Source organism: Chanodichthys erythropterus, chromosome 20, assembly GCF_024489055.1.
Source record: "Chanodichthys erythropterus isolate Z2021 chromosome 20, ASM2448905v1, whole genome shotgun sequence".
In the NCBI taxonomy this organism is placed as follows: Eukaryota; Metazoa; Chordata; class Actinopteri; order Cypriniformes; family Xenocyprididae; genus Chanodichthys; species Chanodichthys erythropterus.
In genome coordinates, this window is record NC_090240.1 from 32,016,829 (window position 1) to 32,040,495 (window position 23,667).

The window sequence follows — 23,667 nt, forward strand, 5'->3', positions numbered from 1 at the left end:
AAAATGAGAAATCACATAACTCCCTTCATTGGCTGCCTGTATCATTCAGAATTGAATTCAAGATCCTCTTATTAGCTTTTAAATATTTTCAAGGTACTGCCCCAATATACCTTTCTAATTTGTTGAATAAATTACTGCAGCAAGATTGCTTTAAACATCCAACTTGTTGGTTGTAACAAAAACACAGCTAAATATCGGTGAGTCAGCCTTTAGTCATTTCGGTCCCAAGCTATATGGAACTCTCTTCCTGACAACCTACTGTACAAGCAATCGGCTCACTATGCACTTTGAAAAAAGATCTCAAAACTCATTTGTTGATTTTGATTATCTTATTTTTATTATGTGTGTTTTTCTTTTATGTGAATGCATACAACATGTATTTTCTTCTTTATAGCACTTTGTAAACACTGTTTTTAAAAGGTGCTATTTAAATAAAGCTTTTTTACTTCTAGTCTATCTGGCAGGACCAAAGAATGTGGACCCAAAAGACTGGACACAATCAATTAGCTGAAATTTAATTAAAGTATTTAATTAAAGTATTACATTCTCCTATACACTGGGATATTAATTAGCAAAAACTATGGTGAAAAGTCAATACCTTGTTGCTGTTCAACTATGTGCATTAAACAGCAACAGTTTTTTTTTTTTTTTTGTGAACAACAAGCTCTGCTAAAGTCTTTCATCTATTAATCAACATACAGCACCAACTTCTGTCTGACAGACTTGCAGCCTTTAACAGCAAAGACTTTCTCTTTTTCAGGGAAGAACGGCATGTCTCTGGCCACTTTATCTACCAGACCAATGTTTCGGGTTATCTTTAGATCATCCATCTCAGCCTCGACACACTGACGCACATGCCTCAGCTCCAGAGGTAGGAAGGGAATATAGTGATCAATCAGATGATGATCTATTAGACTGGATTGCAGAAACCCACCTGTAAAATGTAGAGGAACAAATTTCTGTTATATATATATATATATATATATATATATATATATATATATATATATATATATATATATACACAATACAAGAATGAAACTGTCACGTTTTGAGTTTGTTAATGTTTAGAGTTTGGTTTTGTTCAGCTTTCATGTCTTGTCTTCTGTTTTTTTTTGTCAGTTTTCTAGTTTTATTAGTTCTGTTCTCCACTGTTCCCTGCTTGTTTGTTTCCTAGTTTATTATTGAGTAGTGTTCTGTTCAGATGTGTCTAGTTAGTTTCTCCCTTTGTTTGCTCTGTTTATTCAGTTAGTTCTTTGTGTACGTGGTTTTCTCTTGTTTGTTGTGTTTATTATTAAAGTCAGTTTAAATTTTTCCTGAGTCATGCATGTAACAGAATGCAGAACCTTTAGAAAAAGAAATGGATTTACCTGCGGTACGCATGTTCTACTTGGAAGAGCAAGGAAGAACCCTCGAGGACCACACAAGGGATTTTTCCCCCTCCCCCTTCAAAACGACTCATCATCTCTTCCTGTCACATGCTATGGTGCAAGGGTGGAGCTATCTGGAACTGGCAGCAGATCCAGTGACGTATGGGGTAAATGCTGTCGCTGGGGTAAGCTTCACTTTATAGAGATTGCTGTTTAGTGCCGTTAACCTTGAACGTCATCCTCAATAAATAAAGTTCTTACAGTAACGTGAGGGTGCTCGGAGTGAGTCCGGTGGAGAGAAATCCCCCACACTGCAAATGGGCATTCATATCTGCCTTCATTTTGTTAGTAACGCCCAACTTCCAACGATCCAATCAATTCCCAAAGGATGAAATCAAGTCCCGCCCTCTCATTTCAGATGCCATTTCACTCGGATAGACGTCACAGTAGAGAAGAAAAGACAATCGCAACTTCCGTTTCATGCCGACTTTAATACGAATGTAGTATATAATTTAGCAGCAGGAATGATTCGTGTAGTGTTTGTGTGTGTCTCAGCAGTTACAAATAAAGCCACAATAAACACATGGCACTAACTTGTCAATCATTTTGATGGATGACGCTGAGAAAAAACTTTTTTTCTCTTTGACAGTTGTACTAGCATGTGACTTGCATAAACACATTTTGGTACACTTTGAAATGTTGCCTTGTGAAAGCGAACAAAACCAAGAAAAAAATGCAACATTGTAACAAATTTATTCCCTGTTTTGGAACAAAACAAATGATCCATAGTTGTGAAAATGCCCTAAGAGTATTTTACCACACCAGCCTTAATGAGCAGACAAGGGCACACCTGCCCGTTGATAGTCCTCAGGGGACCATTGCAAACTTTGTGGAGTGGTGCTGACCATCTGTGGTTTATTATTGGCCACGCGGATGAGCACAGTCCAGTGTCGGCTCCAACCCCTGAGTCTGTTTGGGTGTCAGCTTCAGCCCCTGAGTCCCCTCCAGTGTTGGCTCCATCCCCTGAATCTGTTCCGGTGTCAGCTTCAGCCCCTGAGTCCCCTCCAGTGTTGGCTCCATCCCCTGAATCTGTTCCGGTGTCAGCTTCAGCCCCTGAGTCCCCTCCAGTGTCGGCTCCATCCCCTGAGTCTGTTCCGGTGTCAGCTTCAGCCCCTGAGTCCCCTCCAGTGTCGGCTCCATCCCCTGAGTCTGTTCCGGTGTCAGCTTCAGCCCTTGAGTCCCCTCCAGTGTCGGCTCCATCCCCTGAGTCTGTTCCGGTGTCAGCTTCAGCCCCTGAGTCCCCTCCAGTGTCGGCTCCATCCCCTGAGTCTGTTCCGGTGTCAGCTTCAGCCCCTGAGTCCCCTCCAGTGTCGGCTCCATCCCCTGAGTCTGTTCCGGTGTCAGCTTCAGCCCCTGAGTCCCCTCCAGTGTCGGCTCCATCCCCTGAGTCCCCTCCAGTGTCGGCTCCATCCCCTGAGTCTGTTCCGGTGTCAGCTTCAGCCCCTGAGTCCCCTCCAGTGTCGGCTCCATCCCCTGAGTCTGTTCCGGTGTCAGCTTCAGCCCCTGAGTCCCCTCCAGTGTCGGCTCCATCCCCTGAGTCCCCTCCAGTGTCGGCTCCATCCCCTGAGTCCCCTCCAGTGTCGGGTCCATCCCCTGAGTCTGTTCTGGTGTTGGCTCCAGCCCCTGAGTCCCCTCCAGTGTCGGTTCCAGCCCCTGAGTCTGTTACGGTGTCAGCTTCAGCCCCTGAGTCCCCTTCAGTGTCGGCTCCATCCCCTGAGTCTGTTCCGGTGTTGGTTCCAGCCCCTGAGTCCACTCGAGTGTCGGTTCCATCCCCTGAGTCTGTTCCGGTGTTGGGTCCAGCCCCTGAGTCCACTCCAGTGTCGGCTCCATCCCCTGAGTCTGTTCTGGTGTCAGCTTCAGCCCCTGATTCCACTCCAGTGTCGGCTCCATCCCCTGAGTCTGTTACGGTGTCAGCTTCAGCCCCTGAGTCCCCTTTAGTGTCGGCTCCATCCCCTGAGTCTGTTCCGGTGTTGGGTCCAGCCCCTGAGTCCCCTCCAGTGTCGGTTCCATCCCCTGAGTCTGTTCCGGTGTTGGCTCCAGCCCCTGAGTCCCCTCCAGTGTCAGTTCCAGCCCCTGAGTCCATTCCGGTGTCAGCTTCAGCCCCTGATTCCACTCCAGTGTCGGCTCCATCCCCTGAGTCTGTTACGGTGTCAGCTTCAGCCCCTGAGTCCCCTTTAGTGTCGGCTCCATCCCCTGAGTCTGTTCCGGTGTTGGGTCCAGCCCCTGAGTCCACTCGAGTGTCGGTTCCAGCCCCTGAGTCTGTTCCGGTGTTGGGTCCAGCCCCTGAGTCCACTCGAGTGTCGGTTCCAGCCCCTGAGTCTGTTCCGGTGTTGGCTCCAGCCCCTGAGTCCCCTCCAGTGTCGGTTCCAGCCCCTGAGTCCATTCCGGTGTCAGCTTCAGCCCCTGATTCCACTCCAGTGTCGGCTCCATCCCCTGAGTCTGTTACGGTGTCAGCTTCAGCCCCTGAGTCCCCTTCAGTGTCGGCTCCATCCCCTGAGTCTGTTCCGGTGTTGGTTCCAGCCCCTGAGTCCACTCGAGTGTCGGTTCCATCCCCTGAGTCTGTTCCGGTGTTGGGTCCAGCCCCTGAGTCCCCTCCAGTGTCGGGTCCATCCCCTGAGTCTGTTCCAGTGTTGGCTCCAGCCCCTGAGTCTGTTCCGGTGTCAGCTTCAGCCCCTGATTCCACTCCAGTGTCTGCTCCAGCCCCTGAGCCACCCGCTCAGACTCAGCCAAGGAGGCCATCCCTGAGACACCCATCCCTGCACCGCTGGTACCCCCTGGTTCCCTATGATGCTGGATCCACCACCTCCTTGGTTCCTTGTAATGTTGGTACCTGTAGGCTTCCTGTTCTTTCTAAGCCGTCCCCTGTCAGCCTCCAGGGCAGCCCACCATCCCACCCCTGTGGATTTGTTACAGCAAGAGGGCGCGCCTTCCGGGAAGGGGGTGTACTGTCACTTTTTGAGATTGATTGTTTATGTACAGTTTGTTTTTTTCTGCTTTCATGTCTTGTCTACTTTTTCTGTTTTATGGTCAGTTTTCTAATTTGTTAATTAGTTCTGTTCTCTGTTCCCTGCTTATTTGTTTTCCAGGATACTATTGATTATTTTGTTCAGGTGTCTAGATAGTTTTTTCCTTTGTTTGCTCTGTGTATTTATGCCCTCAGTTTTAGTTAGTTCCTGATTCTGCATTAGACGTACACTTACGTCACTGGTAGTTCCCATAGTGCTGGTTTAGACCCTACACTGAAGTAGGTAGGAAGGAGCTAATTTAGTTCCCCCAAAAGTTTTAGTTCCTAGAACTAAATCATTTCTACCGTAGTTCCTGCAGTGCTAACACGGCAAAATCCTGGTACTTCTGCTAATAGGTCTATGTGTACTGTATGTGGTTGTAATTTCTCTAAGTTATTTTTTTCTGTTTGTGTTTATTTTTAAAGTCAGTTTGAGTATTTCTTGAGTCGTGCGCTTCAATACCACCTACCCATGACAGTAACCATATATGTACAGGTTTAAGAGCAATCAAATGTAATCATTTAATAAGCATAAACCAGTTTATATATATATATATATATATATATATATATATATATATATATATATATATATATATATATATATATATAACTGGTTTATGTTTGTTAAATGATTACATTTGATTGCTCTTAAACCTGTACATATATATTCAAATTTACCTTTGATATAAAACTTGTAAAAAACATCTATATAAATATACTTTACAAATCTTTTTTTTTTTTTTTTTTTTTTTTGACATTTTTTAAATATAGATTTGGAAAACACATATCAATGCTTTCAATACACACTGTTCTTATCATTGAAGATGTTTTGAGAGATTTTAGTCTCCAGTTCTTCGCTGTTCAACCACAGCTCCTTCCGTTTTTTGCCTGCTCTCCAGAAATCCATAGCCATGTCTTTAATCACATTCCCACCTGCATTACTATAAATACAAAAACATTTCTCATTAGTTGGGTCACTCTTTTGGGAGAGTTGGGAGAGTAGAGATTTTTAATTACCATTCTGCTTGAATTGCATTTTTTTTTTACCTGAGAAAAATGAAGATTGCATTGTGGAATGACACTCCATCAACACGGGCATTGTAGTCCAGAAAAGGTTTTATGACGTCAATCAGCTGAGGATTCATCTTATCCGTTTCATCAAATATGAACATGGATCGGGGAAAACTTGATACATTTCCATGAATCCACTGCTTTAGCTGTGACTGAATATACAGAACATGCAAATACTTTTAAGAAAATGCATTTTTTTATTTGCGTTATTTTTTTAAGGAAATGATTTACCTTGCTCACCAAAATGACCTGCTCTGGCAGAAAAATCTATTGACAAAACACTTGCAACAGCTAGGCTATCTATCCACTAATCTCAAAATATGGATTATATAACATAAAATATGTATTTTTTACTTACACTGTAGATGTGTAAATGGTCTTTGTGTGGGAAATGATACTCAGATATAAATGTGTGAAAATGTTTGCTGTTCTCCCCTTCTTTATAAATGTTTCTTGCCATGATTTTAGCAACATAATTTTTTCCAGTTCCTGTACTCCCATGGAAAGAGAGGACCAGTGGTTTGTTTGGGTTTTTGTCAGCCATAAATGATCTTACAGCTTTTAGTACAACATCAGACACAATGTGCTGCCCAAAGAGAGAGTCTCTTAAATCTGCCTCCAAACCTGAAAGATGTGAATGTGACAAGACAATGGTTAGTGTCAATTGTTTGAAGATTAAAATGTTAATTAACAAATTAGTGGCATTCTGATATTTCATGAAAACTCAGCAAGCACAAAACATTTTTATTTTATGTTTCATTTTGTGGGAAAATAACAACATGGTAGGTACAAGGTTTATAGAAAGTTATACCATAAAAAAACCCAGAATCAAATCTTACAAAAATAAAAAAAATAATATTAAGCTACTTACTTCAACTGCCAAACATAACCTAATGTTCTGATCTATTATTACTGTTATATTTTTTCAATGATTCAACAGCGTTGCAACGTGAAACTTTTTATGGATGTTTTTTATTGCATGCTTTTAAATTTAAAAAATCTTTACGTTTTTATCATTTATAGTAAAATTATTTGGTAGTCAGAGGTGGGGGTGCCAGATTTTTAAAGGTTTTAAAAAAGTTTGTGATTTAAAGAGATAGGAGATGTACTTGCATGACCGAAAGGTCCACTGAAGTGTCTTGGAATGTGTTGGCGTAATTTCAACTGAAACAGGTAGACAGGGTGGGATATATTTTTTCAGCTGCCCGGTTCGCCCGTGCCAAAAAACGCTACTGCATGACAGCATCAAACTTCTGTCACGGTCCACAAAAGTCATTTTTAAAAGCCGGTTTAATACTTAAGTACTCTGTAAATGTGTTTATTTTAACCGTGCGGTGGCGCCAGATACTCTTTAATCGGTTGGTAATGACAAACAGAGACATAATTAATTTATAACATTAATAAGATGACTCATTGAATTCATCTTGGGAACGTCAGCTGAATGTATTTTTAGTAAAATGCCTGTATATAAGATTAGTATTCACCAAGTTCAGAGGCTCTCATATATGTGTAACCCAGGTCCCATGTAGTTAGTAAATTAAGCTGGAGTGGTTAATACAATGAGACTGGGCCTGGGCTCGTTGTAGGGAAATACAACTTGTTTTATATGTTACTTAATAAATGTATATTTGTAATACTCTTGGCTATTCTTATAAAGACCACCACAACTGTATTTTGATTGCAAAAATATTCACAAGTATTTATTTACAACATTAAATAAAAGGTAAATGTATCTTAGAATAAAATAAAACAAACCACATAGGCATGAAAAGATGGGGGAAAAACTCAAACAAAAAAAACTTCACTTTTCCAAAAGGAAAACAAACCTTTCTGTGATTATATTGAAATTAAACAATTACTCATTCCCTCTGAAAAAATGTCCAACCCCGTTGCAGGCCTGTTCGATGCCACTTTGTGTGCGGTGAGGCCTAAAAACTGGAATGGCCGCTTCACTCAGAAACTGAGCATAAACAAAAAAAAAAGCACGTGCATGTGAATGGTAGTACTCACGAAATCCAGGTTAAGTTAGTACAGCAAAGGCAATGGTAATGGCGATGGTAATGGCAAAGGAAGAAGCAAAGCACAGCCGATCATGGCAGGGCACACAGAAACAGCAGACAGAAACAGCAGGGCCTTCGGTTGGAAAACCAGTCTCTCTCTCACCAACGTCCGTCTCCTCTTGCAGGTCACACCAAAGTTTTTCTGTTGTAAGGACCACGAGTAGTCGACCTTCATAACAAAACACTAATGCTTCCCACACCACGATGCCTCCTTCATTAACGCTCTCATAATAGCGTCTGTTCTCCGTTTTTCATGCGTGCTCACTACTCCTCACACAAACCTGTCCCAATAGTCCCGCCCCTTACACAGTGATGTTACTCTGATTGGCTCAAGTACTAACACAACCAAAAGCAAACAGGAATTAAATGATTGACAGGTGACAGGTTAGATTACACTGATAAACACAGCTTCTTCTTCTCTACTTCTCTCAAATGAAACGAAAAAAACTTTTTATATGAATTTAACTTTAACTGTAAATAGTCTTATTTATTAAACTCTACGTATTATATTTATACTTTTAACCAGCACACCTTTTACCCAATTTTAACTAACATGAACTCTATTTATGAACTTCTCTTTTTCTTTGTATGTGCGTGTGTTACACTGTTAAGGATCTTTTATACTCTGTAGCTTATAGAAATTTTGTACAGGGCTACACCCTCCCTCTTCTGAATGTGTAGATGTCCTCATCACACCTTTTGTCCCTCTTCAACTTGAAAGGGTGATTCCTTGTATCCTCCTCCATATACCTTTGGGATGGTTTGGACTTTTTCCTTGGTTTGTTGTCTTGATCTGGAGAGCTCATCTTGAGTTGGATGACCATGCCATGGTGCATGATGGTAACTGGTTCAAAAGATGGATGACCTGGTTCATCATAAGTAAATCTTATAGGTGGCTTTGGTTTTCTCAGGGATGTCCGGACTGCAGAAGACCTTTCACTTTTTGCTCTTTCAGCAGCTATATTACGTCTGTTTCTTTGTAAGGGAGGTGAGCTTGCTCCCTCTTCTGAATCTTGAGAATCTTCTTCCACAGATTCAGTATTTGTCTCTTGGATATCGGTGTATGACAGAGGAGGTGCAGCACCTTCAAGCGGTTCCTCATTCTCTGTCTCTGTAAGCTGTTTAGTTTCTGTAACTTCACAGCTTTCCTCCTCAGCTTTTCCATCCTCCTCAGAGTTTTCACTCTCCTCATTCTCCACAGAGTGATTTATGTTTATCCGTCTCCGTACCTCATCCATATCAAAATCAAAATCTGGAGGTTTGTGGACAGTTTCAAACTCTGAACCTGATGACTCTGTGTCACTTTCTTCAGACTGGGTTGGTTGACGTTTCTGAGTACGTTGAGTTCTTGTTACAGGTCTCCGAACAGAGCTTGCATCATCTGATGGGTTAAACATCCTGACCATGTAACCGATAGGCAACAGATGATCTCGATGGAGAGTTTTCAGCACACCTGAACCATGCTCTGGTTTGACCTTATAAACAGGCAGGTTAGGCAACTTTTCCACAACAACATATGGTATTGATTTCCATCGATCTTGGAGTTTATGTTTGCCTTTTAGACCCACATTCTGTATGAGAATTCTGTCTCCTTTCTCCAAAGGTAGGTCTCTCACACGTTGGTCATACCGGGCTTTATTTTTCAGATGATTCTTCGTAGCAGCATCAGATGCCAACTGATAAGCTTTTTGCAACTCTTTCCTCATCCTGGCCACGTACTGTTGGTAGGAGGTTTCACTTTCACCATTTGGTGAGAATCCAAAACAGATGTCAATGGGTAACCTTGCTTCCCTTCCGAACATGAGATGATAAGGGGAGTATCCCGTGGAATCATTTTTTGTGCAATTGTATGCATGTACCAGGAAGTTGATATGTTGACTCCAATGGTGTTTCTGTACGGCATCCAGGGTACCAAGCATGGCTAAAAGTGTTCGATTGAATCGTTCTGGTTGGGCATCCCCTTGAGGGTGGTAGGGAGATGTTCTTGACTTACGAATCCCAAGCATGGACAAGAGTTCTTTTATCAGGCGACTTTCAAAATCTCGGCCCTGATCCGAGTGTATCCTTGCAGGTAGGCCATAGTGCACAAAATACTTGTCCCACAATACTCTTGCAACTGTGATAGCCTTTTGATTTTTTGTAGCAAATGCTTGTGCGTAACGTGTGTAATGGTCGGTCACTACCAACACATTAGCAACACCCTTAGAGTCAGGCTCTATTTGCAAAAAATCGATACAAACTAAATCCAAGGGGCCATTACTCGTTATTTGGTTTAAGGGCGAGGCATGCTGAGGGAGTGTCTTTCTGGAGATACATCTACCACAGGTTCGAATGTACTGCTCGACCTCAGCTGTCATTCGCGGCCAATAAAATCTGTCCTTGATCAGTTCAGTGGTACGTTCGACTCCCAAGTGTCCACACTCATCATGTAGAGACCTTAACACCATTGGGCGGTATCTTGTGGGCAAGACAAGTTGTTTGATCTGTTTTCCGCACATCTTTTCTTTTACTCTGTAGAGTAATCCATCTCTTAACTCCAACTTGCGGCTTTCACGAAGGAGCAGCACAGTTTCAGGTGGATCATTCTCTGAGCGTGTCAGGCATTTATTCTTCTCCAGAGCTTTCTTTAATGGTCCAATTGTTGGGTCCACATCTTGTGATGCTTGAATGTCTTTTGAGCTCAATTGGTCAAGTGTATTCATGCTAAGGTTCACTGGAAACACATAAGCTTCAGGTACTGCGGTGGCAGGAGCTCCCAACTGATCAACAAATCTGTCTGGCACATCAGCCTCTTCACTGACACAGGCTCTTTTGCAGAGGGCTTTGATGCCAGCAGGTGGGACACTCATCCACTCTTCTTTCTCCTCTGAAGAGTACTGTCTGGACAACAAGTCAGCATCAATATTGTGTCTCCCAGGTCGATACTGGATGGTGAAATCGTAGGTGGCGAGAGCGGCGAGCCAACGATGTCCGACTGCACTGAGTTTGGCGGAGGTCAATACATATGTTAATGGATTATTGTCAGTTCTTACCACAAACTTTGCTCCATACAAGTAATTGTGAAACTTGTCCACGACAGCCCATTTTAATGCCAGAAATTCCAATTGATGGACTGGATAGTTGTGTTCTGAGTCTTTAAGCTTACGACTGGCAAAAGCTACTGGCCTGAGGCCCTCAGGATATTCCTGGTTCAGGACAGCGCCTAAACCATTCATACTGGCGTCCACATGTAAGATGTACGGTTTTGTGGGGTCAGCGAAAGCTAGCACTGGGGCATTAATCAAACAGTCACGAATACGGTCAAAAGCGTCCTGGCAGGTTTTAGTCCACCGTTCTCCGAACAGCTCTGATGGCTTGAAATAGACTTTGCTTTTGTCAACACTTTTTTTAGTCTTGTGGTCTTGCCAAGTGGGGGTGTAACCCTTAGTGAACTCGGAGAGGGGACGGACAATGGCAGAGTAGTTTGCAATGAACCTCCGATAATAACTGCAAAATCCGAGGAAGGACTTCAGCGGTTTCAGGTGAGTGGGCTCTTTCCAATGCTTTACTACCTCCACTTTGTCTGGATCCGTAGCTATTCCGTTAGCAGAAACAATGTGACCCACGTACTTGACCTCGGGCTGACAGAATTGGCATTTGTCAATAGAAACCTTCAATCCGACCTCCTCTAGTCTGTCCAACACCTTGAGAAGACGTTGCTCGTGCTCCTCAAGTGTCTTGCTGAAAATGATGATATCATCTAAGTACACGAGAGCTTCCAGAAGATGCATATCGCCTACAGCCTTTTCCATTAAGCGCTGAAATGTTGCTGGAGCTCCTGTGATTCCTTGTGGCATGCGCTCAAATTGATAGAAACCGAGAGGGCAAATGAACGCCGTCTTCTCTTTGTCCTCCGGAGCCATCTCTATCTGGTAGTAACCACTGCGCAAGTCCAGAACTGAAAACCATTGGCTGCCTGATAGAGAATCCAAGGCGTCGTCAATGCGTGGCATTGTGTACTGATCTGGTGTGGTTCGGTTGTTCAGTGTTCTGTAATCAATACAGATTCTTATCTTCCCATTCTTTTTGCGGACTACAACGATTGGTGAGGCGTATGGGCTACGGGACTCAGTGATAATGCCAGTGGCCAATAGTTGTTGTATGTGTCGCCGCACGTCGTCTATGTCGGCAGGGGCTATCCTCCTTGACCTCTCCCTGAAGGGTCTGGGGTCATGCAGGCGTATGTGGTGTTCAACACCCTTGGCACGACCAACATCCCACTCATGCAGTGAGAAAACATTCCGCCTCTCAGCCAACTTCTGCTGAAACCGACTTTTCCACTCTTCGGGAATGGGAGAGTCCCCGAAATTGAAAAGACTTGGGTCTAGAGTTTCAGCTGGGAGGTTGGAAAGTAGAACTGGGGTAACTGTGTCCACAGCATACATCTCAGCCACGATGGTCCCAACTGGGATGGAAGTTGCCCTTTTTGACTCATTCTGAATGAGGACAGTGAAACTGTTATTGTCTATGTTGGCATCTGAAAGCACACCAGGCTGTACCAGCAGACCGGCGGGGAGCAATTGTTCAGTGGGTGCATCAATCAATACAAAATCTTTGGACTGGGCACTCTGTCTTTCCACTTTACATGTTGCATAGTACTTTACACCTGGAGCAATGGAGAGTAAACCAGGTCCTTTCCACTTTATCTGTCCCAAGACTTCATCTTTTGCAAACTGCTCTTGTGCTTTGACAGGTGCGTAAACAGACTGAATCCTCATTGAGTGCACAATGTTCTCATCACCTTTTGTCTTCACCAGCTCCCATAAGCGGCGAAACAGAGATGTATTGGTGCCAACCAATACAGGGGTTTGTTGCTGATTTCTTGGCTCAGGGCAGATTAAAGCAAGCACTTCTACTCGTCCCGATACACCAGTGATCTCTTCAGTGAACTCCATCTCAACCACAACATATCCTTTGTAAGGAAACTCAGTGTCTGAAAGGCCCCAGAGTCCAAGACCAGAGAGGGGTTTTATCGGGACATCAGTTAAGTGTTTGTTATACCAGCTTTCAAAAATAATAGTCACGTTAGACCCACTATCGATAAGAGCATTGCAGACTACATCATTAACTTTGATGGTGTGAATAAATGATGGACCTACGAGACCTTCAGGTAAGTCAGTGTTAGGTTCTGGGACTTCAACCTTATTGGTTCTAGCTACATGCTGCTCTTCAGCTGCAGGATTTGGGTTCTCTTTGTTTGGTAAAGGGGAAACTCGCACCAAGCGTATAAGCTTTCTAATAACTTTCTGGAGATTCTCAGGGGCAGTACATCTGGTGGCTATGTGGCCATTTTCCCCACACCGATAACAGAAAAACTCATCCTTGTCTTGTCTGGGAGGAAAAACTTTGGAATGAGCGGGCTTGTGAACTGGAGCTGCTTTGTATCGGTGAGGCTGGGGTGTGTGTTCTCGTGGGGGGTCTGATGTGTATTTCACTGCCATTACACTCATTTTAGTTTCTAGGGCTTTCACTTGTTTCCTTAGTGATTGCAATTCACTCTGGGACTCATTTTTCTGTTTTTGTTTCTCTTTCAGACCTGTAAAAGATTCATCAGAGATTGGCTGATGTTGTAAGTTGCTTCTCTGCTCTAGCTGCGCTCTCAATTCTCGAATCTGAGCTTGCAGTTCACTCCTAGAGACTGATTCAGGTTCTTTCTCCTTTTCAGCTTGAACAGTGCGTACACGCTGAGGACGCATGGGTGACAAATGGCTTTGTTTGGCTAACTGACGAACCTCCTCTTCCATCACTTCTCTTAACAGGTTCAAGAATGTAGGGGGATTACTACTCCGCTCCCTAATTTTCAACTGAAGCAACATGAGTTCAGAGGTAGACCCTCTAAGAAGCTGCTCTAAACGAGCGCTATTGGCAGCGCTAACAGGTAAACCACCTCCCTGTACTACTTTGACAAGAGATTTTTCTACTCTTCGTAGGAACTCAGACAGACGCTCACCAGACTGTTGGTGGAGGGCTCTAAACGACAAGTATAGTTCTTCTGGGGACTCTACTGTACCAAAAATGCTCTCTATAGCCTTTATGTAATCATGTGGGCTAGCATCAGGTTGAGTCAGGCGCACAGCTTGAATGATTTCAAAGGCGGGCCCTTTAAGACTCTCCAGTATCCGACGCCGTTTTTCTTTGTCGGAGCACTCACCTTCCTCTACTAAGAATGTTGCTTGTTCCCGCCAATTATCGAAGGTCTCTTCTCCAGTTGGGGTGGGACTGACCCCGGAGAACGTCCGCAGACGTCTGTATGGGTGACTGTCATGTTGTTTGTTTGTTCTGCTCATAACATCACCGACCGCACGGATGATGTCTTCAGGGTTGCTGTTACCCTCTTTGGTGAGTGAACATAAACCTGGTAAGTCATCTAAGGTTCTCCCTTCGCTCTGCAAAAAGGAAAGTAGCTTCTCTTCAAAGTTATCAAGCTGAGGCTCTGTGTAATAGACAGTTTTCCAACCACTTCCTTCACTTATAGGCATTATCTCAGGTGGGATTTTGGAGGGGTCAATCTCTTCACTACACTCACATAACACCATTACTGATTGTTGTTGAGGGTGAAACATCTTTCCTCTTACTCTAACTTTTCCCAATGCTTTGATAGTCCCTGCTGTTTCTTCGATCTCTTCTCCTGAAACACCTTCTGGCACTCTGTGTAAAAGGAGGGCATGCTTTAAATCTAATGATTCTCCTTTGCACCAGTTAATTAGCTCACGCTGTGATGAACTACTTGTTTGGCTTGCCATGTTGTACTTTACTTAAATTGCTTTTAGTTACTGTTAGCACGTTATTTTTATACAAATGCTCTATAATATTGCTCTAAAGTTGTGGGGTCTAGTGGCTTGTACTCTATGTTTATAAATTTCCGTTTATATTAAATGAATCCCAGCGGTGCCTCCATTTTATGTAACCCAGGTCCCATGTAGTTAGTAAATTAAGCTGGAGTGGTTAATACAATGAGACTGGGCCTGGGCTCGTTGTAGGGAAATACAACTTGTTTTATATGTTACTTAATAAATGTATATTTGTAATACTCTTGGCTATTCTTATAAAGACCACCACAACTGTATTTTGATTGCAAAAATATTCACAAGTATTTATTTACAACATTAAATAAAAGGTAAATGTATCTTAGAATAAAATAAAACAAACCACATAGGCATGAAAAGATGGGGGAAAAACTCAAACAAAAAAAACTTCACTTTTCCAAAAGGAAAACAAACCTTTCTGTGATTATATTGAAATTAAACAATTACTCATTCCCTCTGAAAAAATGTCCAACCCCGTTGCAGGCCTGTTCGATGCCACTTTGTGTGCGGTGAGGCCTAAAAACTGGAATGGCCGCTTCACTCAGAAACTGAGCATAAACAAAAAAAAAAGCACGTGCATGTGAATGGTAGTACTCACGAAATCCAGGTTAAGTTAGTACAGCAAAGGCAATGGTAATGGCGATGGTAATGGCAAAGGAAGAAGCAAAGCACAGCCGATCATGGCAGGGCACACAGAAACAGCAGACAGAAACAGCAGGGCCTTCGGTTGGAAAACCAGTCTCTCTCTCACCAACGTCCGTCTCCTCTTGCAGGTCACACCAAAGTTTTTCTGTTGTAAGGACCACGAATAGTCGACCTTCATAACAAAACACTAATGCTTCCCACACCACGATGCCTCCTTCATTAACGCTCTCATAATAGCGTCTGTTCTCCGTTTTTCATGCGTGCTCACTACTCCTCACACAAACCTGTCCCAATAGTCCCGCCCCTTACACAGTGATGTTACTCTGATTGGCTCAAGTACTAACACAACCAAAAGCAAACAGGAATTAAATGATTGACAGGTGACAGGTTAGATTACACTGATAAACACAGCTTCTTCTTCTCTACTTCTCTCAAATGAAACGAAAAAAACTTTTTATATGAATTTAACTTTAACTGTAAATAGTCTTATTTATTAAACTCTACGTATTATATTTATACTTTTAACCAGCACACCTTTTACCCAATTTTAACTAACATGAACTCTATTTATGAACTTCTCTTTTTCTTTGTATGTGCGTGTGTTACACTGTTAAGGATCTTTTATACTCTGTAGCTTATAGAAATTTTGTACAGGGCTACATATGTGAATAAACTTACTTTGTTGTGTATTTTTAATATGAGGAATAACTTTTATATTGATTCAATGGATTAATTGCATTTTGAAAAAAAAATGTCATGGATTTATTTATAATAAACCTTTGAAAATCAAAATGTAGATTTGAATTTTTTATGTTTTTATAACCAAAAGATGCTATGTGAAAGTTTGAAACAGAAAATAGTGGTTTTCATCTTGACACTTTCTTGGTAAAGAATTTTTTTTTTTTTTACATTTTTACTCAAATTAATCAAAATGGAGTTTTGGAACCAAACTCTTCATTTAAACTGAGGTGTTCCCATATCCTCTATATGCACTATGTGCCATTCACCAAAAAGAAACTAGTAAATGTGTGAGCAAAGGACCGATTTCAGCCACAACTTCAGCGTCTGTAGGAGGAGGCGGGACTTCAGTTTGTGGAGAGCATTTGATTGGACCGAAGATTTGATGAGAAGATGAAATCCACAATGTCATGAAAATCTGTGATCCATTTTAGCGAAAGTGAGAGACTAAGTTTTGAATGCTTATATCTCCAAAATGCAAATCTTATAATTGTTTTTGAACACACAAACTTATAACTTTAAGGCTAACATATTAATACTAAAAGCTAAAAAAAAACTTAAAGCCATTTTTCCTTTGTCGCCATCTCTGTTTAAAACCTGCAATTGCAGTCATGTGCGGAATAATTATTGTTACGTGGGTTGTGCCTCGGCACGGCTCAGCGCGGATGAATTTAATGCTTGCTGTCAATCACTACATCGGTGTGAATACTGAACTTCAGAATCACAGATTCTATGTCTTGAAAGTATGACCAATATAAGAATTTTCACTGAAAAATATCATCTGAACAAGTAAGTAACATTTCTGCCACTTTTGTTCTGACCAACTGAGAAAAAAAGCATTAGGCCTACAATAAATCGCACTGCTAATGATGATTAAATCTAACGATCGCTTAGCTCGGATCACGCCAAACCGTGCAAATTAATATTACTGTTATACTTTGTTCTCAAATTGTTAATATTAACAACATCAGCATTACATGACTGTGTATTTAGTGCCCAGACAGCAATATAGTGTGGCCCAGATCCGGACCACATCTGGTACATGTGGATTACACACGGACCAGATGTGGGTCAGATCTGGGCCAACACTATATTGCTGTCTGGGTGTGTATTAGTGTTACCTGTAGATTTCAATTTCTCTAGCCACTGCGCAGTCCAAAGTCTTTTGCTTTTTGACTACGGTGAATCTCCAGTTGTCACTGTCATTTGGATCTTTCTGGATTACAATCCACCATCAAAATGATAAGTTTAATTATTCCAGCTGCTCTGAGAACAGGCTATAAATGATCCACTACAAGCAGCATCCTCACGTGATAAAACCGACTAACCTGGACGGGACTCCTTTCTGTTTGCAGATGTGACGTAATAATGCAAAGACGAACTGCTGCATGCTCAGATTTCCTGCGGAAATCCACCAGGTCACACTTATTATAAAACATTATTACAATAAGCTTACCGGTGTGAATCGAGCTAAGATAAGAAGATGGTTTTGAACACTGGCTGGTTATGTACTTGCTCAAAAATTGATTTTGGATCATTTTTAAACAAAAAAAGTTACAGACTGCAGCTTTAAATTTTGATTTCAGGGGGACTTGAAATGACTTGCCTTAAAGGGACTTTAAGAGAACTTGCACTGTAAGGCAGCTTTCAGTGCACCCTCTGAGACGGAGTGGAACACAGACAATCAAAGTGAACTTTGAGCTCCGGGTGCGGTCAAGTAGGCTGCAAGCAATAATATGTCAAAACGCCAAGCTTGTTGAGAATTCACATTTCTGTTTGTCCTACTGTTCGTAATTTGCTTTTCTGTTTTTATTGTATTACTGACTACTTGTTTTCAATAATTTAAAGGACATTTGAACTTCCATTATTTAGTCTTTATTATTTTGCTGTAGAATATAAATTGATATTGAGAATTGCCAAAGTGCCGGTATCTAAAAATTAGATTAGACCTTATTTCCAGCATATTGATATTTCTATTGTTAAATAAATCACTCATTTTTGGTCATATGACCCTAACATAATCGTGTAAAAATAAAAAAAAAAATAAAAATAAAAAAATAAATAAATAAATAAATATATATATATATATATATATATATATATATATATATATATATATATATATATATATATATATATATTTTTTTTTTTTTTTTTTTTTTGCCACAATGAAGCATTCCTATAAGGACACTTTACAAAAACAGTAACATAATAGACAGTAGATTCACAATCATAAACAGTCATTGCATAATCAGTTAAGTGGACAATAGACATTTGCCCAGTCCGGAGACAGAGATGATTGCAGTTGCATATCATGGTACAATTTTGTAGTACAGAAAACAGAGATACATAACATAGTATTAAGCAACAACAGAAAGAGGATTACTCACGTTCAGGTTTAAAAGTTAATAATGGATTCGGATCAGTTTTCGGTCCAAGATAATTGCTTTGGCCTAACCAATAAGAAAATGAGGCAAGCGCAATCCCTGAACTCACAGCCAGCAAGACCATCTCCGCAAATACTGCTGGTATATTAGACAGAAACAAAACTATTAAAAGATGCAACGCTTTCATCATGAAAGCAATTCAAGTTATTCCTCCTTAGTCCACGCTTTCGTTTTGGAAGGAAAGCTGACAGATGAAGAAGTGTAGGCTATAGTGCACACCCACAGCAGAATTATGCAAGGCGATTGGCCTATATTGAACAACATTTAGTTTCCTCTTGTTCTTTCAATAATAAAGACCATTATGTTAACGAACACAAACTCGTGACTCCATTATGATGGATTAAAAGCCATTAAATAAAAATTATTAAATTAGAGAACAGGTAGGCCTAATTATATTGTTTACAATGATTGTAACATTCAAATTGTTCTTGTGCGTTCATCTTGAAGACATTCGTTATTTATTCATGTTTCCCGTAGGTTTCTGTCATACCACAGACCGATTCAAAAATTCAAAAGAAAAATGCATCAATCACAATTCAACAGTCTCGACAGTCGCTAACAACTTCCACACTCATCCAAACTGACTGTCATTTGGAGGTGCACATGATGACCAGCAGGTGGAGCCAAATGTTCACATGTGTTGTGCTCTCGTGTCCTAATATTCCCAATAGGGTCTGAATGGAGAGCGGTGATATTTGAATGCGACTGTAAACTGTATTTAATAAACAACACGAGACAGTGCTTTTGAGCCGTGTGATTCTTTTACTGACCATTCCTCTGCCAGGCATAAACAATCAACAGATGATCAGTCCGACACACAAGTCATCATAATCAAACACAGGGTGTGTCAAACCAAATCCTGTGGAAGCCCGTTTCCGCCACAAAAAAAAAAAAAAAAAGATGAATTGCGACTTTTTATCTCAGAATTCTGACTTTTTAACTCGCAATTGCGTGATATAAAGTCAGAATTGCGAGATATAAAGTCAGAATTCTGAGATATAAAGTCGCAATTGCGTGATAAAAGTCAGAATTCTGAGATATAAAGTCGCAATTGCGTGATATAAAGTCAGAATTCTGAGATATAAAGTCGCAATTGCGTGATAAAAAGTAAGAATTCTGAGATATAAAGTCGCAATTGCGTGATAAAAAGTCAGAATTCTGAGATATAAAGTCGCAATTGCGTGATAAAAAGTAAGAATTCTGAGATATAAAGTCGCAATTGCGTGATAAAAAGTCCGAATTCTGAGATAAAAAGTCGCAATTGCGTGATAAAAAGTCAGAATTCTGAGATATAAAGTCGCAATTGCGTGATAAAAAGTAAGAATTCTGAGATATAAAGTCGCAATTGCGTGATAAAAAGTAAGAATTCTGAGATATAAAGTCGCAATTGCGTGATATAAAGTCAGAATTGCGAGATATAAAGTCGCAATTGCGAGTTATAAAGTCAGAATTCTGAGATATAAAGTCGCAATTGCGTGATAAAAAGTCAGAATTGCGAGATATAAAGTCGCAATTGCGAGTTATAAAGTCAGAATTCTGAGATATAAAGTCGCAATTGCGTGATAAAAAGTCAGAATTCTGAGATATAAAGTCGCAATTGCGTGATAAAAAGTCAGAATTCTGAGATATAAAGTCGCAATTGCGAGCTTTTTTTTTTTTTTTTTAGTGGCGGAAACTGGCTTCCATAAAATCCACCACATCCCCCTTTTTTTTAGCAAAACTTAGGATATGTAACTTCAGTCAAATCTACTCATGTACATATTCAAGCCTATCAAACAGTAACTTAAATATTTAGGCTACTCACAAGTGTTCTCATAAACATATTCCCTTCAAATTTCTTTGAGAATATTTTGATTAATCTGTTACAGTTTACTGTTCTTTTTTTTTTTTTAAATACTGCCATATCACATGCCCATAACATAATCATTACATCTAGTTGGCCGTATTACTGCCCTACCACTTCTAGTATGGTGAGCTGGATGTTCATCCACTCTCACCGAAGAGTTCTCAGGTGGATGGTCGTGTGGTCTGGGTGTCTGAGTCATCAGGATCAACACCTTTGCACAGACTCGGATGTATCTTTCTCAAGTGGCGTCGATTCCTCCTGATGTCTTTCCAGCTGGAGTTTGCACTGTGGTTCATCTCTCTGGTGCACCACTACAGCAGGCTTTCATCCACATCTGGTCTGCATATGTACTGCGGATCCTGGAACTATAGCTCAGGTAGTGTCTTGGCATTCTGGTTGTACTGATGCCGCATATGAGATTGCAAATCCACCAGCCTTTTGTGTATATATTGTGGGGTTGACTGTTGAGGCCTTGAAGCACAGCGCTAGAGCATGAGTGTGCTCCGCAGGAATCTGCACATTAACATTTGTGCAGGAGATTCATTCAGGTCTGTCACTGGTGTGTTTCTTAGTGACAGTAGCACCAGATGTGGGTCTAATGCCAGATGTTTTTGTAATAAAAAGCTTGTTGAATTGCACTGATTGAAAAAAAAAAATGCATTACATTAGCTGTGCTTGCATTTATATGCATTGTATTTTTATGGGCTGAAATTCAACATTGTCATATATTTAAGCTGTTAATATTTCAATTAAAAATATTTCACAGACATTTCACTTCCAAAATATTAATTCTGTTTAAAAATACAACCTATAAAATTCGACTAGCAATTTTCAGTCCATTTTATTTCGCTTTACAATTTCGCTTCCACAAATTCAGTGGTTCGAATTCGGCAGAAAATTCAACATTTCACATTTGGGGAACTGCAGGAAAAGCAGTAGTGTGCCGATGCATGATCTCCATCTGCTGTTAGTCTGCTTCACCAGCAGGTGCCGCTAGCGGATGTTTACGAAAAGTACAGTAAGTCATCATACATTCATAAAAACGAATTTTTACAGAAATGGAACAAGCATAAGTGAATGTATGATGATTAGAAAAACAGTCTGCTTTATGCGCGTCACTATTTGTAAAAAACGCCTTTTTTGCCGGTTGCATATTAGTTATATATTTTTTAGTTCCACATCCTAGACTTATTAAAATGTTCTTCTAAAATATTTTTTTTTGTTTGTTTTTTCCTTGCCGCTCTTAGCAACTGATTCAGTTCTCTCTGAACAGATTTAAGTGCTACACGATCACGATTTCTAAAAGCATTTTCTATTAATACAATGCTTAATCTCCTTAGTAATATAAACTTTATTATTTGGATAGATAGTAACCTGCTTCTTAGTAATCACATTATCCATGTAAAAAAATCACATAATCAGTTATAACTTCTGTGGTTTCATTTAGATCAGCACTGTTAAAAATGTCCCAATCAGTACATAAGAAACAGCCCTTTAAAGATTCGATACTATTTTCCGACCACACCTGTACATTTTTAACAACAGGTTTAGAACTCTCCAAAACTGTTCTGTAGGCATACGTAGGGATAAGATAAACTGTGTTAAGGCTGATTTATACTTCAGCGTCGGACCTAAGCCGGAGCCTCTGCGCCGTAGTCTATGCGTCTGTTTTCATTTATACTTATGCGTCGTTGTCCGCGTCGACGTGCATGCAGACCACTAGGAGGCAGTGTACGCGGTCATGTTGAGTTTCAAGGCAAAAGCCGAAGAAGCAGCTCGTCATGTACGTTGTCAGAGAAGCTTACAAACAGAAACGGCAGAGAAGCGGCAAATATGTAACGACTTTTGTTGCAGTTTGTCTGTATGTGTCCCCTGAAACAGAGTGTTTTTTCATTCATAGTGAAGTTGAAAGTGCTCGCTCTTCTCCGAGTGCTCCGCGCCAGTTTTTTGACCCGAGGGAGGGGTTTCAAGCAGACCAATCAGAACGCTTGCGGTCCGCGTAGAATTGATGCGTTGTTACATTTTTGAAGAGGTGCACATCAGGCTACGTCATATGCTACGCATGCTACGCACAGCCTACGCCGTAGCCCGTAGCTATGGTGTACACTCGATGCAGAAGTAAATCAGCCTTTATGGTCAGAACTTGCGAATGGGGGCCTTAATTTAGCAACATAAGCCCTTTTAACATTCCCATAGCATTTATCCAAGATTCTATTATCTATTCTATTAGATTGTTTTGGTTTTACAGCAGCTCTAGGAAAAAGTTATTTTTGAGCTAATGTAATTTTTCGATTGAGTCACATCACTATTGTCTGTGTTTGCACTTTCCATATAGACTGACAGTTTAAACAGAGGAGACTTCATTGCAACCTGCATCATTTAGCATTAAGCTTTGTGCCTAACATTAATTGACAGCTTCAGGGATTGCAGTAATAGCAGCGGTCTTTGCTTGTGTGATTGAGACCTAAACAGACTATACTCCTAATAAAAGAACCCCAATTTTTCCTCCCGGTAGCAGGCTTTCAACTAAATGAAAAGGACAAGCAGAGACAATGCCACAAGATCACCAGTTTATTTATTACAAGACACTATTAAAACATTGAGCTCAACTTTTATAAGAAAAGACAATTTATGCTTAAGGGTCAACCACTTGGCTTAAACCAAGATAACATTCAGTGGCATTAGTAGCAGAGGTGGCCAAAATACCTTATTTAAAGGGCCCTCAAAGAGAGTCCTCAATTACTTTGCAATCTGCTTCAACCAGCCCAATGGCTTTAGTTTAGTTAGACCAAATGAACCGGCCACCTTTATACCCAAAATGTTAACAATAGAAATAACAAAAATAGAAACAACAAAACAATGATAACAATGATAACAATAAAACAATACCAAAAAAAGAAAAAAGAAACAGGTCACAAAAGAAAACACAAGAGAAAATAACTGGAGGCGGATACTTTCTTTGATATTATCTCTCTACACCAAACATTTCATACAGCTCAAATCCTGAACCAAGAGTGAAAAGAAAGAAAAACACATTTAAACACTAAAAACCAAAAAAAAAAAAAAAAAAAAAAAATTATACATTAACTACTTCAAACCAACACAACGTAATACACCAAAAAAAGAAAAAAAAGAGACCAAAATCAAAAAAAAAAACAAAAAAAAAAAACACCCAAAATAAACCATAAATTCTCAGTCCTTTAACTGAGCGATATCAAAGTAAAGGCAAAGAACAACACGATCACATGAAAATGCGTATAAATAGTACGAGTGTGTAATCTCGTAGAATATATATGCCAAAATGAGTTTTGGCGTGCTTATGGTACGCAGTTTTTCGCGTGCATATGATACGCACTTTATGGCGTGTATATGATACGCTCTTGGGTAGGATGGGGGAGGAGGGGTGGGGGTTTCGTATATATAATACGCCATAAAATGCGTATCATATGCACGCGAAAAACTGCGTACCATAAGCACGCCAAAACTCATTTTGGCGTATATATTCTACGAGATTACACACTCATACTATTTATACGCATTTTCGTGTGATCGGGCTCCAAAGAAATAATACCCATCCC

General features: G+C 40.7%; 2 protein-coding genes across 3 annotated transcripts; both read right to left on the reverse strand.

The window, feature by feature from the left end:
* Positions 1 to 352: 352 nt before the first annotated feature.
* LOC137009626 (torsin-1A-like) lies at positions 353 to 5,985 on the reverse strand. Its single transcript, XM_067371975.1, has 3 exons — positions 5,485 to 5,985; positions 5,245 to 5,378; positions 353 to 934 (listed from the first exon to the last, which is right to left on the reverse strand). The coding sequence occupies exons 1-3, from the start codon at positions 5,607 to 5,609 to the stop codon at positions 687 to 689; spliced, it is 507 nt and encodes a 168-aa protein (XP_067228076.1). The 5' UTR covers positions 5,610 to 5,985; the 3' UTR covers positions 353 to 686.
* A 24-nt stretch (positions 5,986 to 6,009) lies between these two features.
* On the reverse strand, positions 6,010 to 14,493 carry LOC137009625 (uncharacterized). 2 transcript variants are annotated; one of them, XM_067371972.1, is made up of 2 exons: positions 7,335 to 14,493; positions 6,010 to 6,132 (listed from the first exon to the last, which is right to left on the reverse strand). In XM_067371972.1, the coding sequence occupies exon 1, from the start codon at positions 14,348 to 14,350 to the stop codon at positions 8,222 to 8,224; it is 6,129 nt and encodes a 2,042-aa protein (XP_067228073.1). In that variant the 5' UTR covers positions 14,351 to 14,493; the 3' UTR covers positions 6,010 to 6,132; positions 7,335 to 8,221. The 2 variants fall into 2 exon arrangements, with proteins under 2 accessions (XP_067228073.1, XP_067228074.1); XM_067371973.1 differs by lacking the exon at positions 6,010 to 6,132 and having other exon boundaries at positions 6,168 to 7,468; positions 7,672 to 14,493.
* Positions 14,494 to 23,667: the final 9,174 nt, after the last annotated feature.

Bases quoted from the DNA above. Each gene is read 5' to 3' on its own strand.
- LOC137009626 (XM_067371975.1), bottom strand. From the start codon at position 5,609: ATGTTCATATTTGATGAAACGGATAAGATGAATCCTCAGCTGATTGAC. The intron at 5,379-5,484 runs GTAAAAAAAAAA...TTGTATTTATAG, and splicing joins GCAATCTTCATTTTTCTCAG to TAATGCAGGTGGGAATGTGA. The intron at 935-5,244 runs GTGTGTATTGAA...TACATTTTACAG, and splicing joins CATCTTCAATGATAAGAACA to GTGGGTTTCTGCAATCCAGT.
- LOC137009625 (XM_067371972.1), bottom strand. From the start codon at position 14,350: ATGGCAAGCCAAACAAGTAGTTCATCACAGCGTGAGCTAATTAACTGG.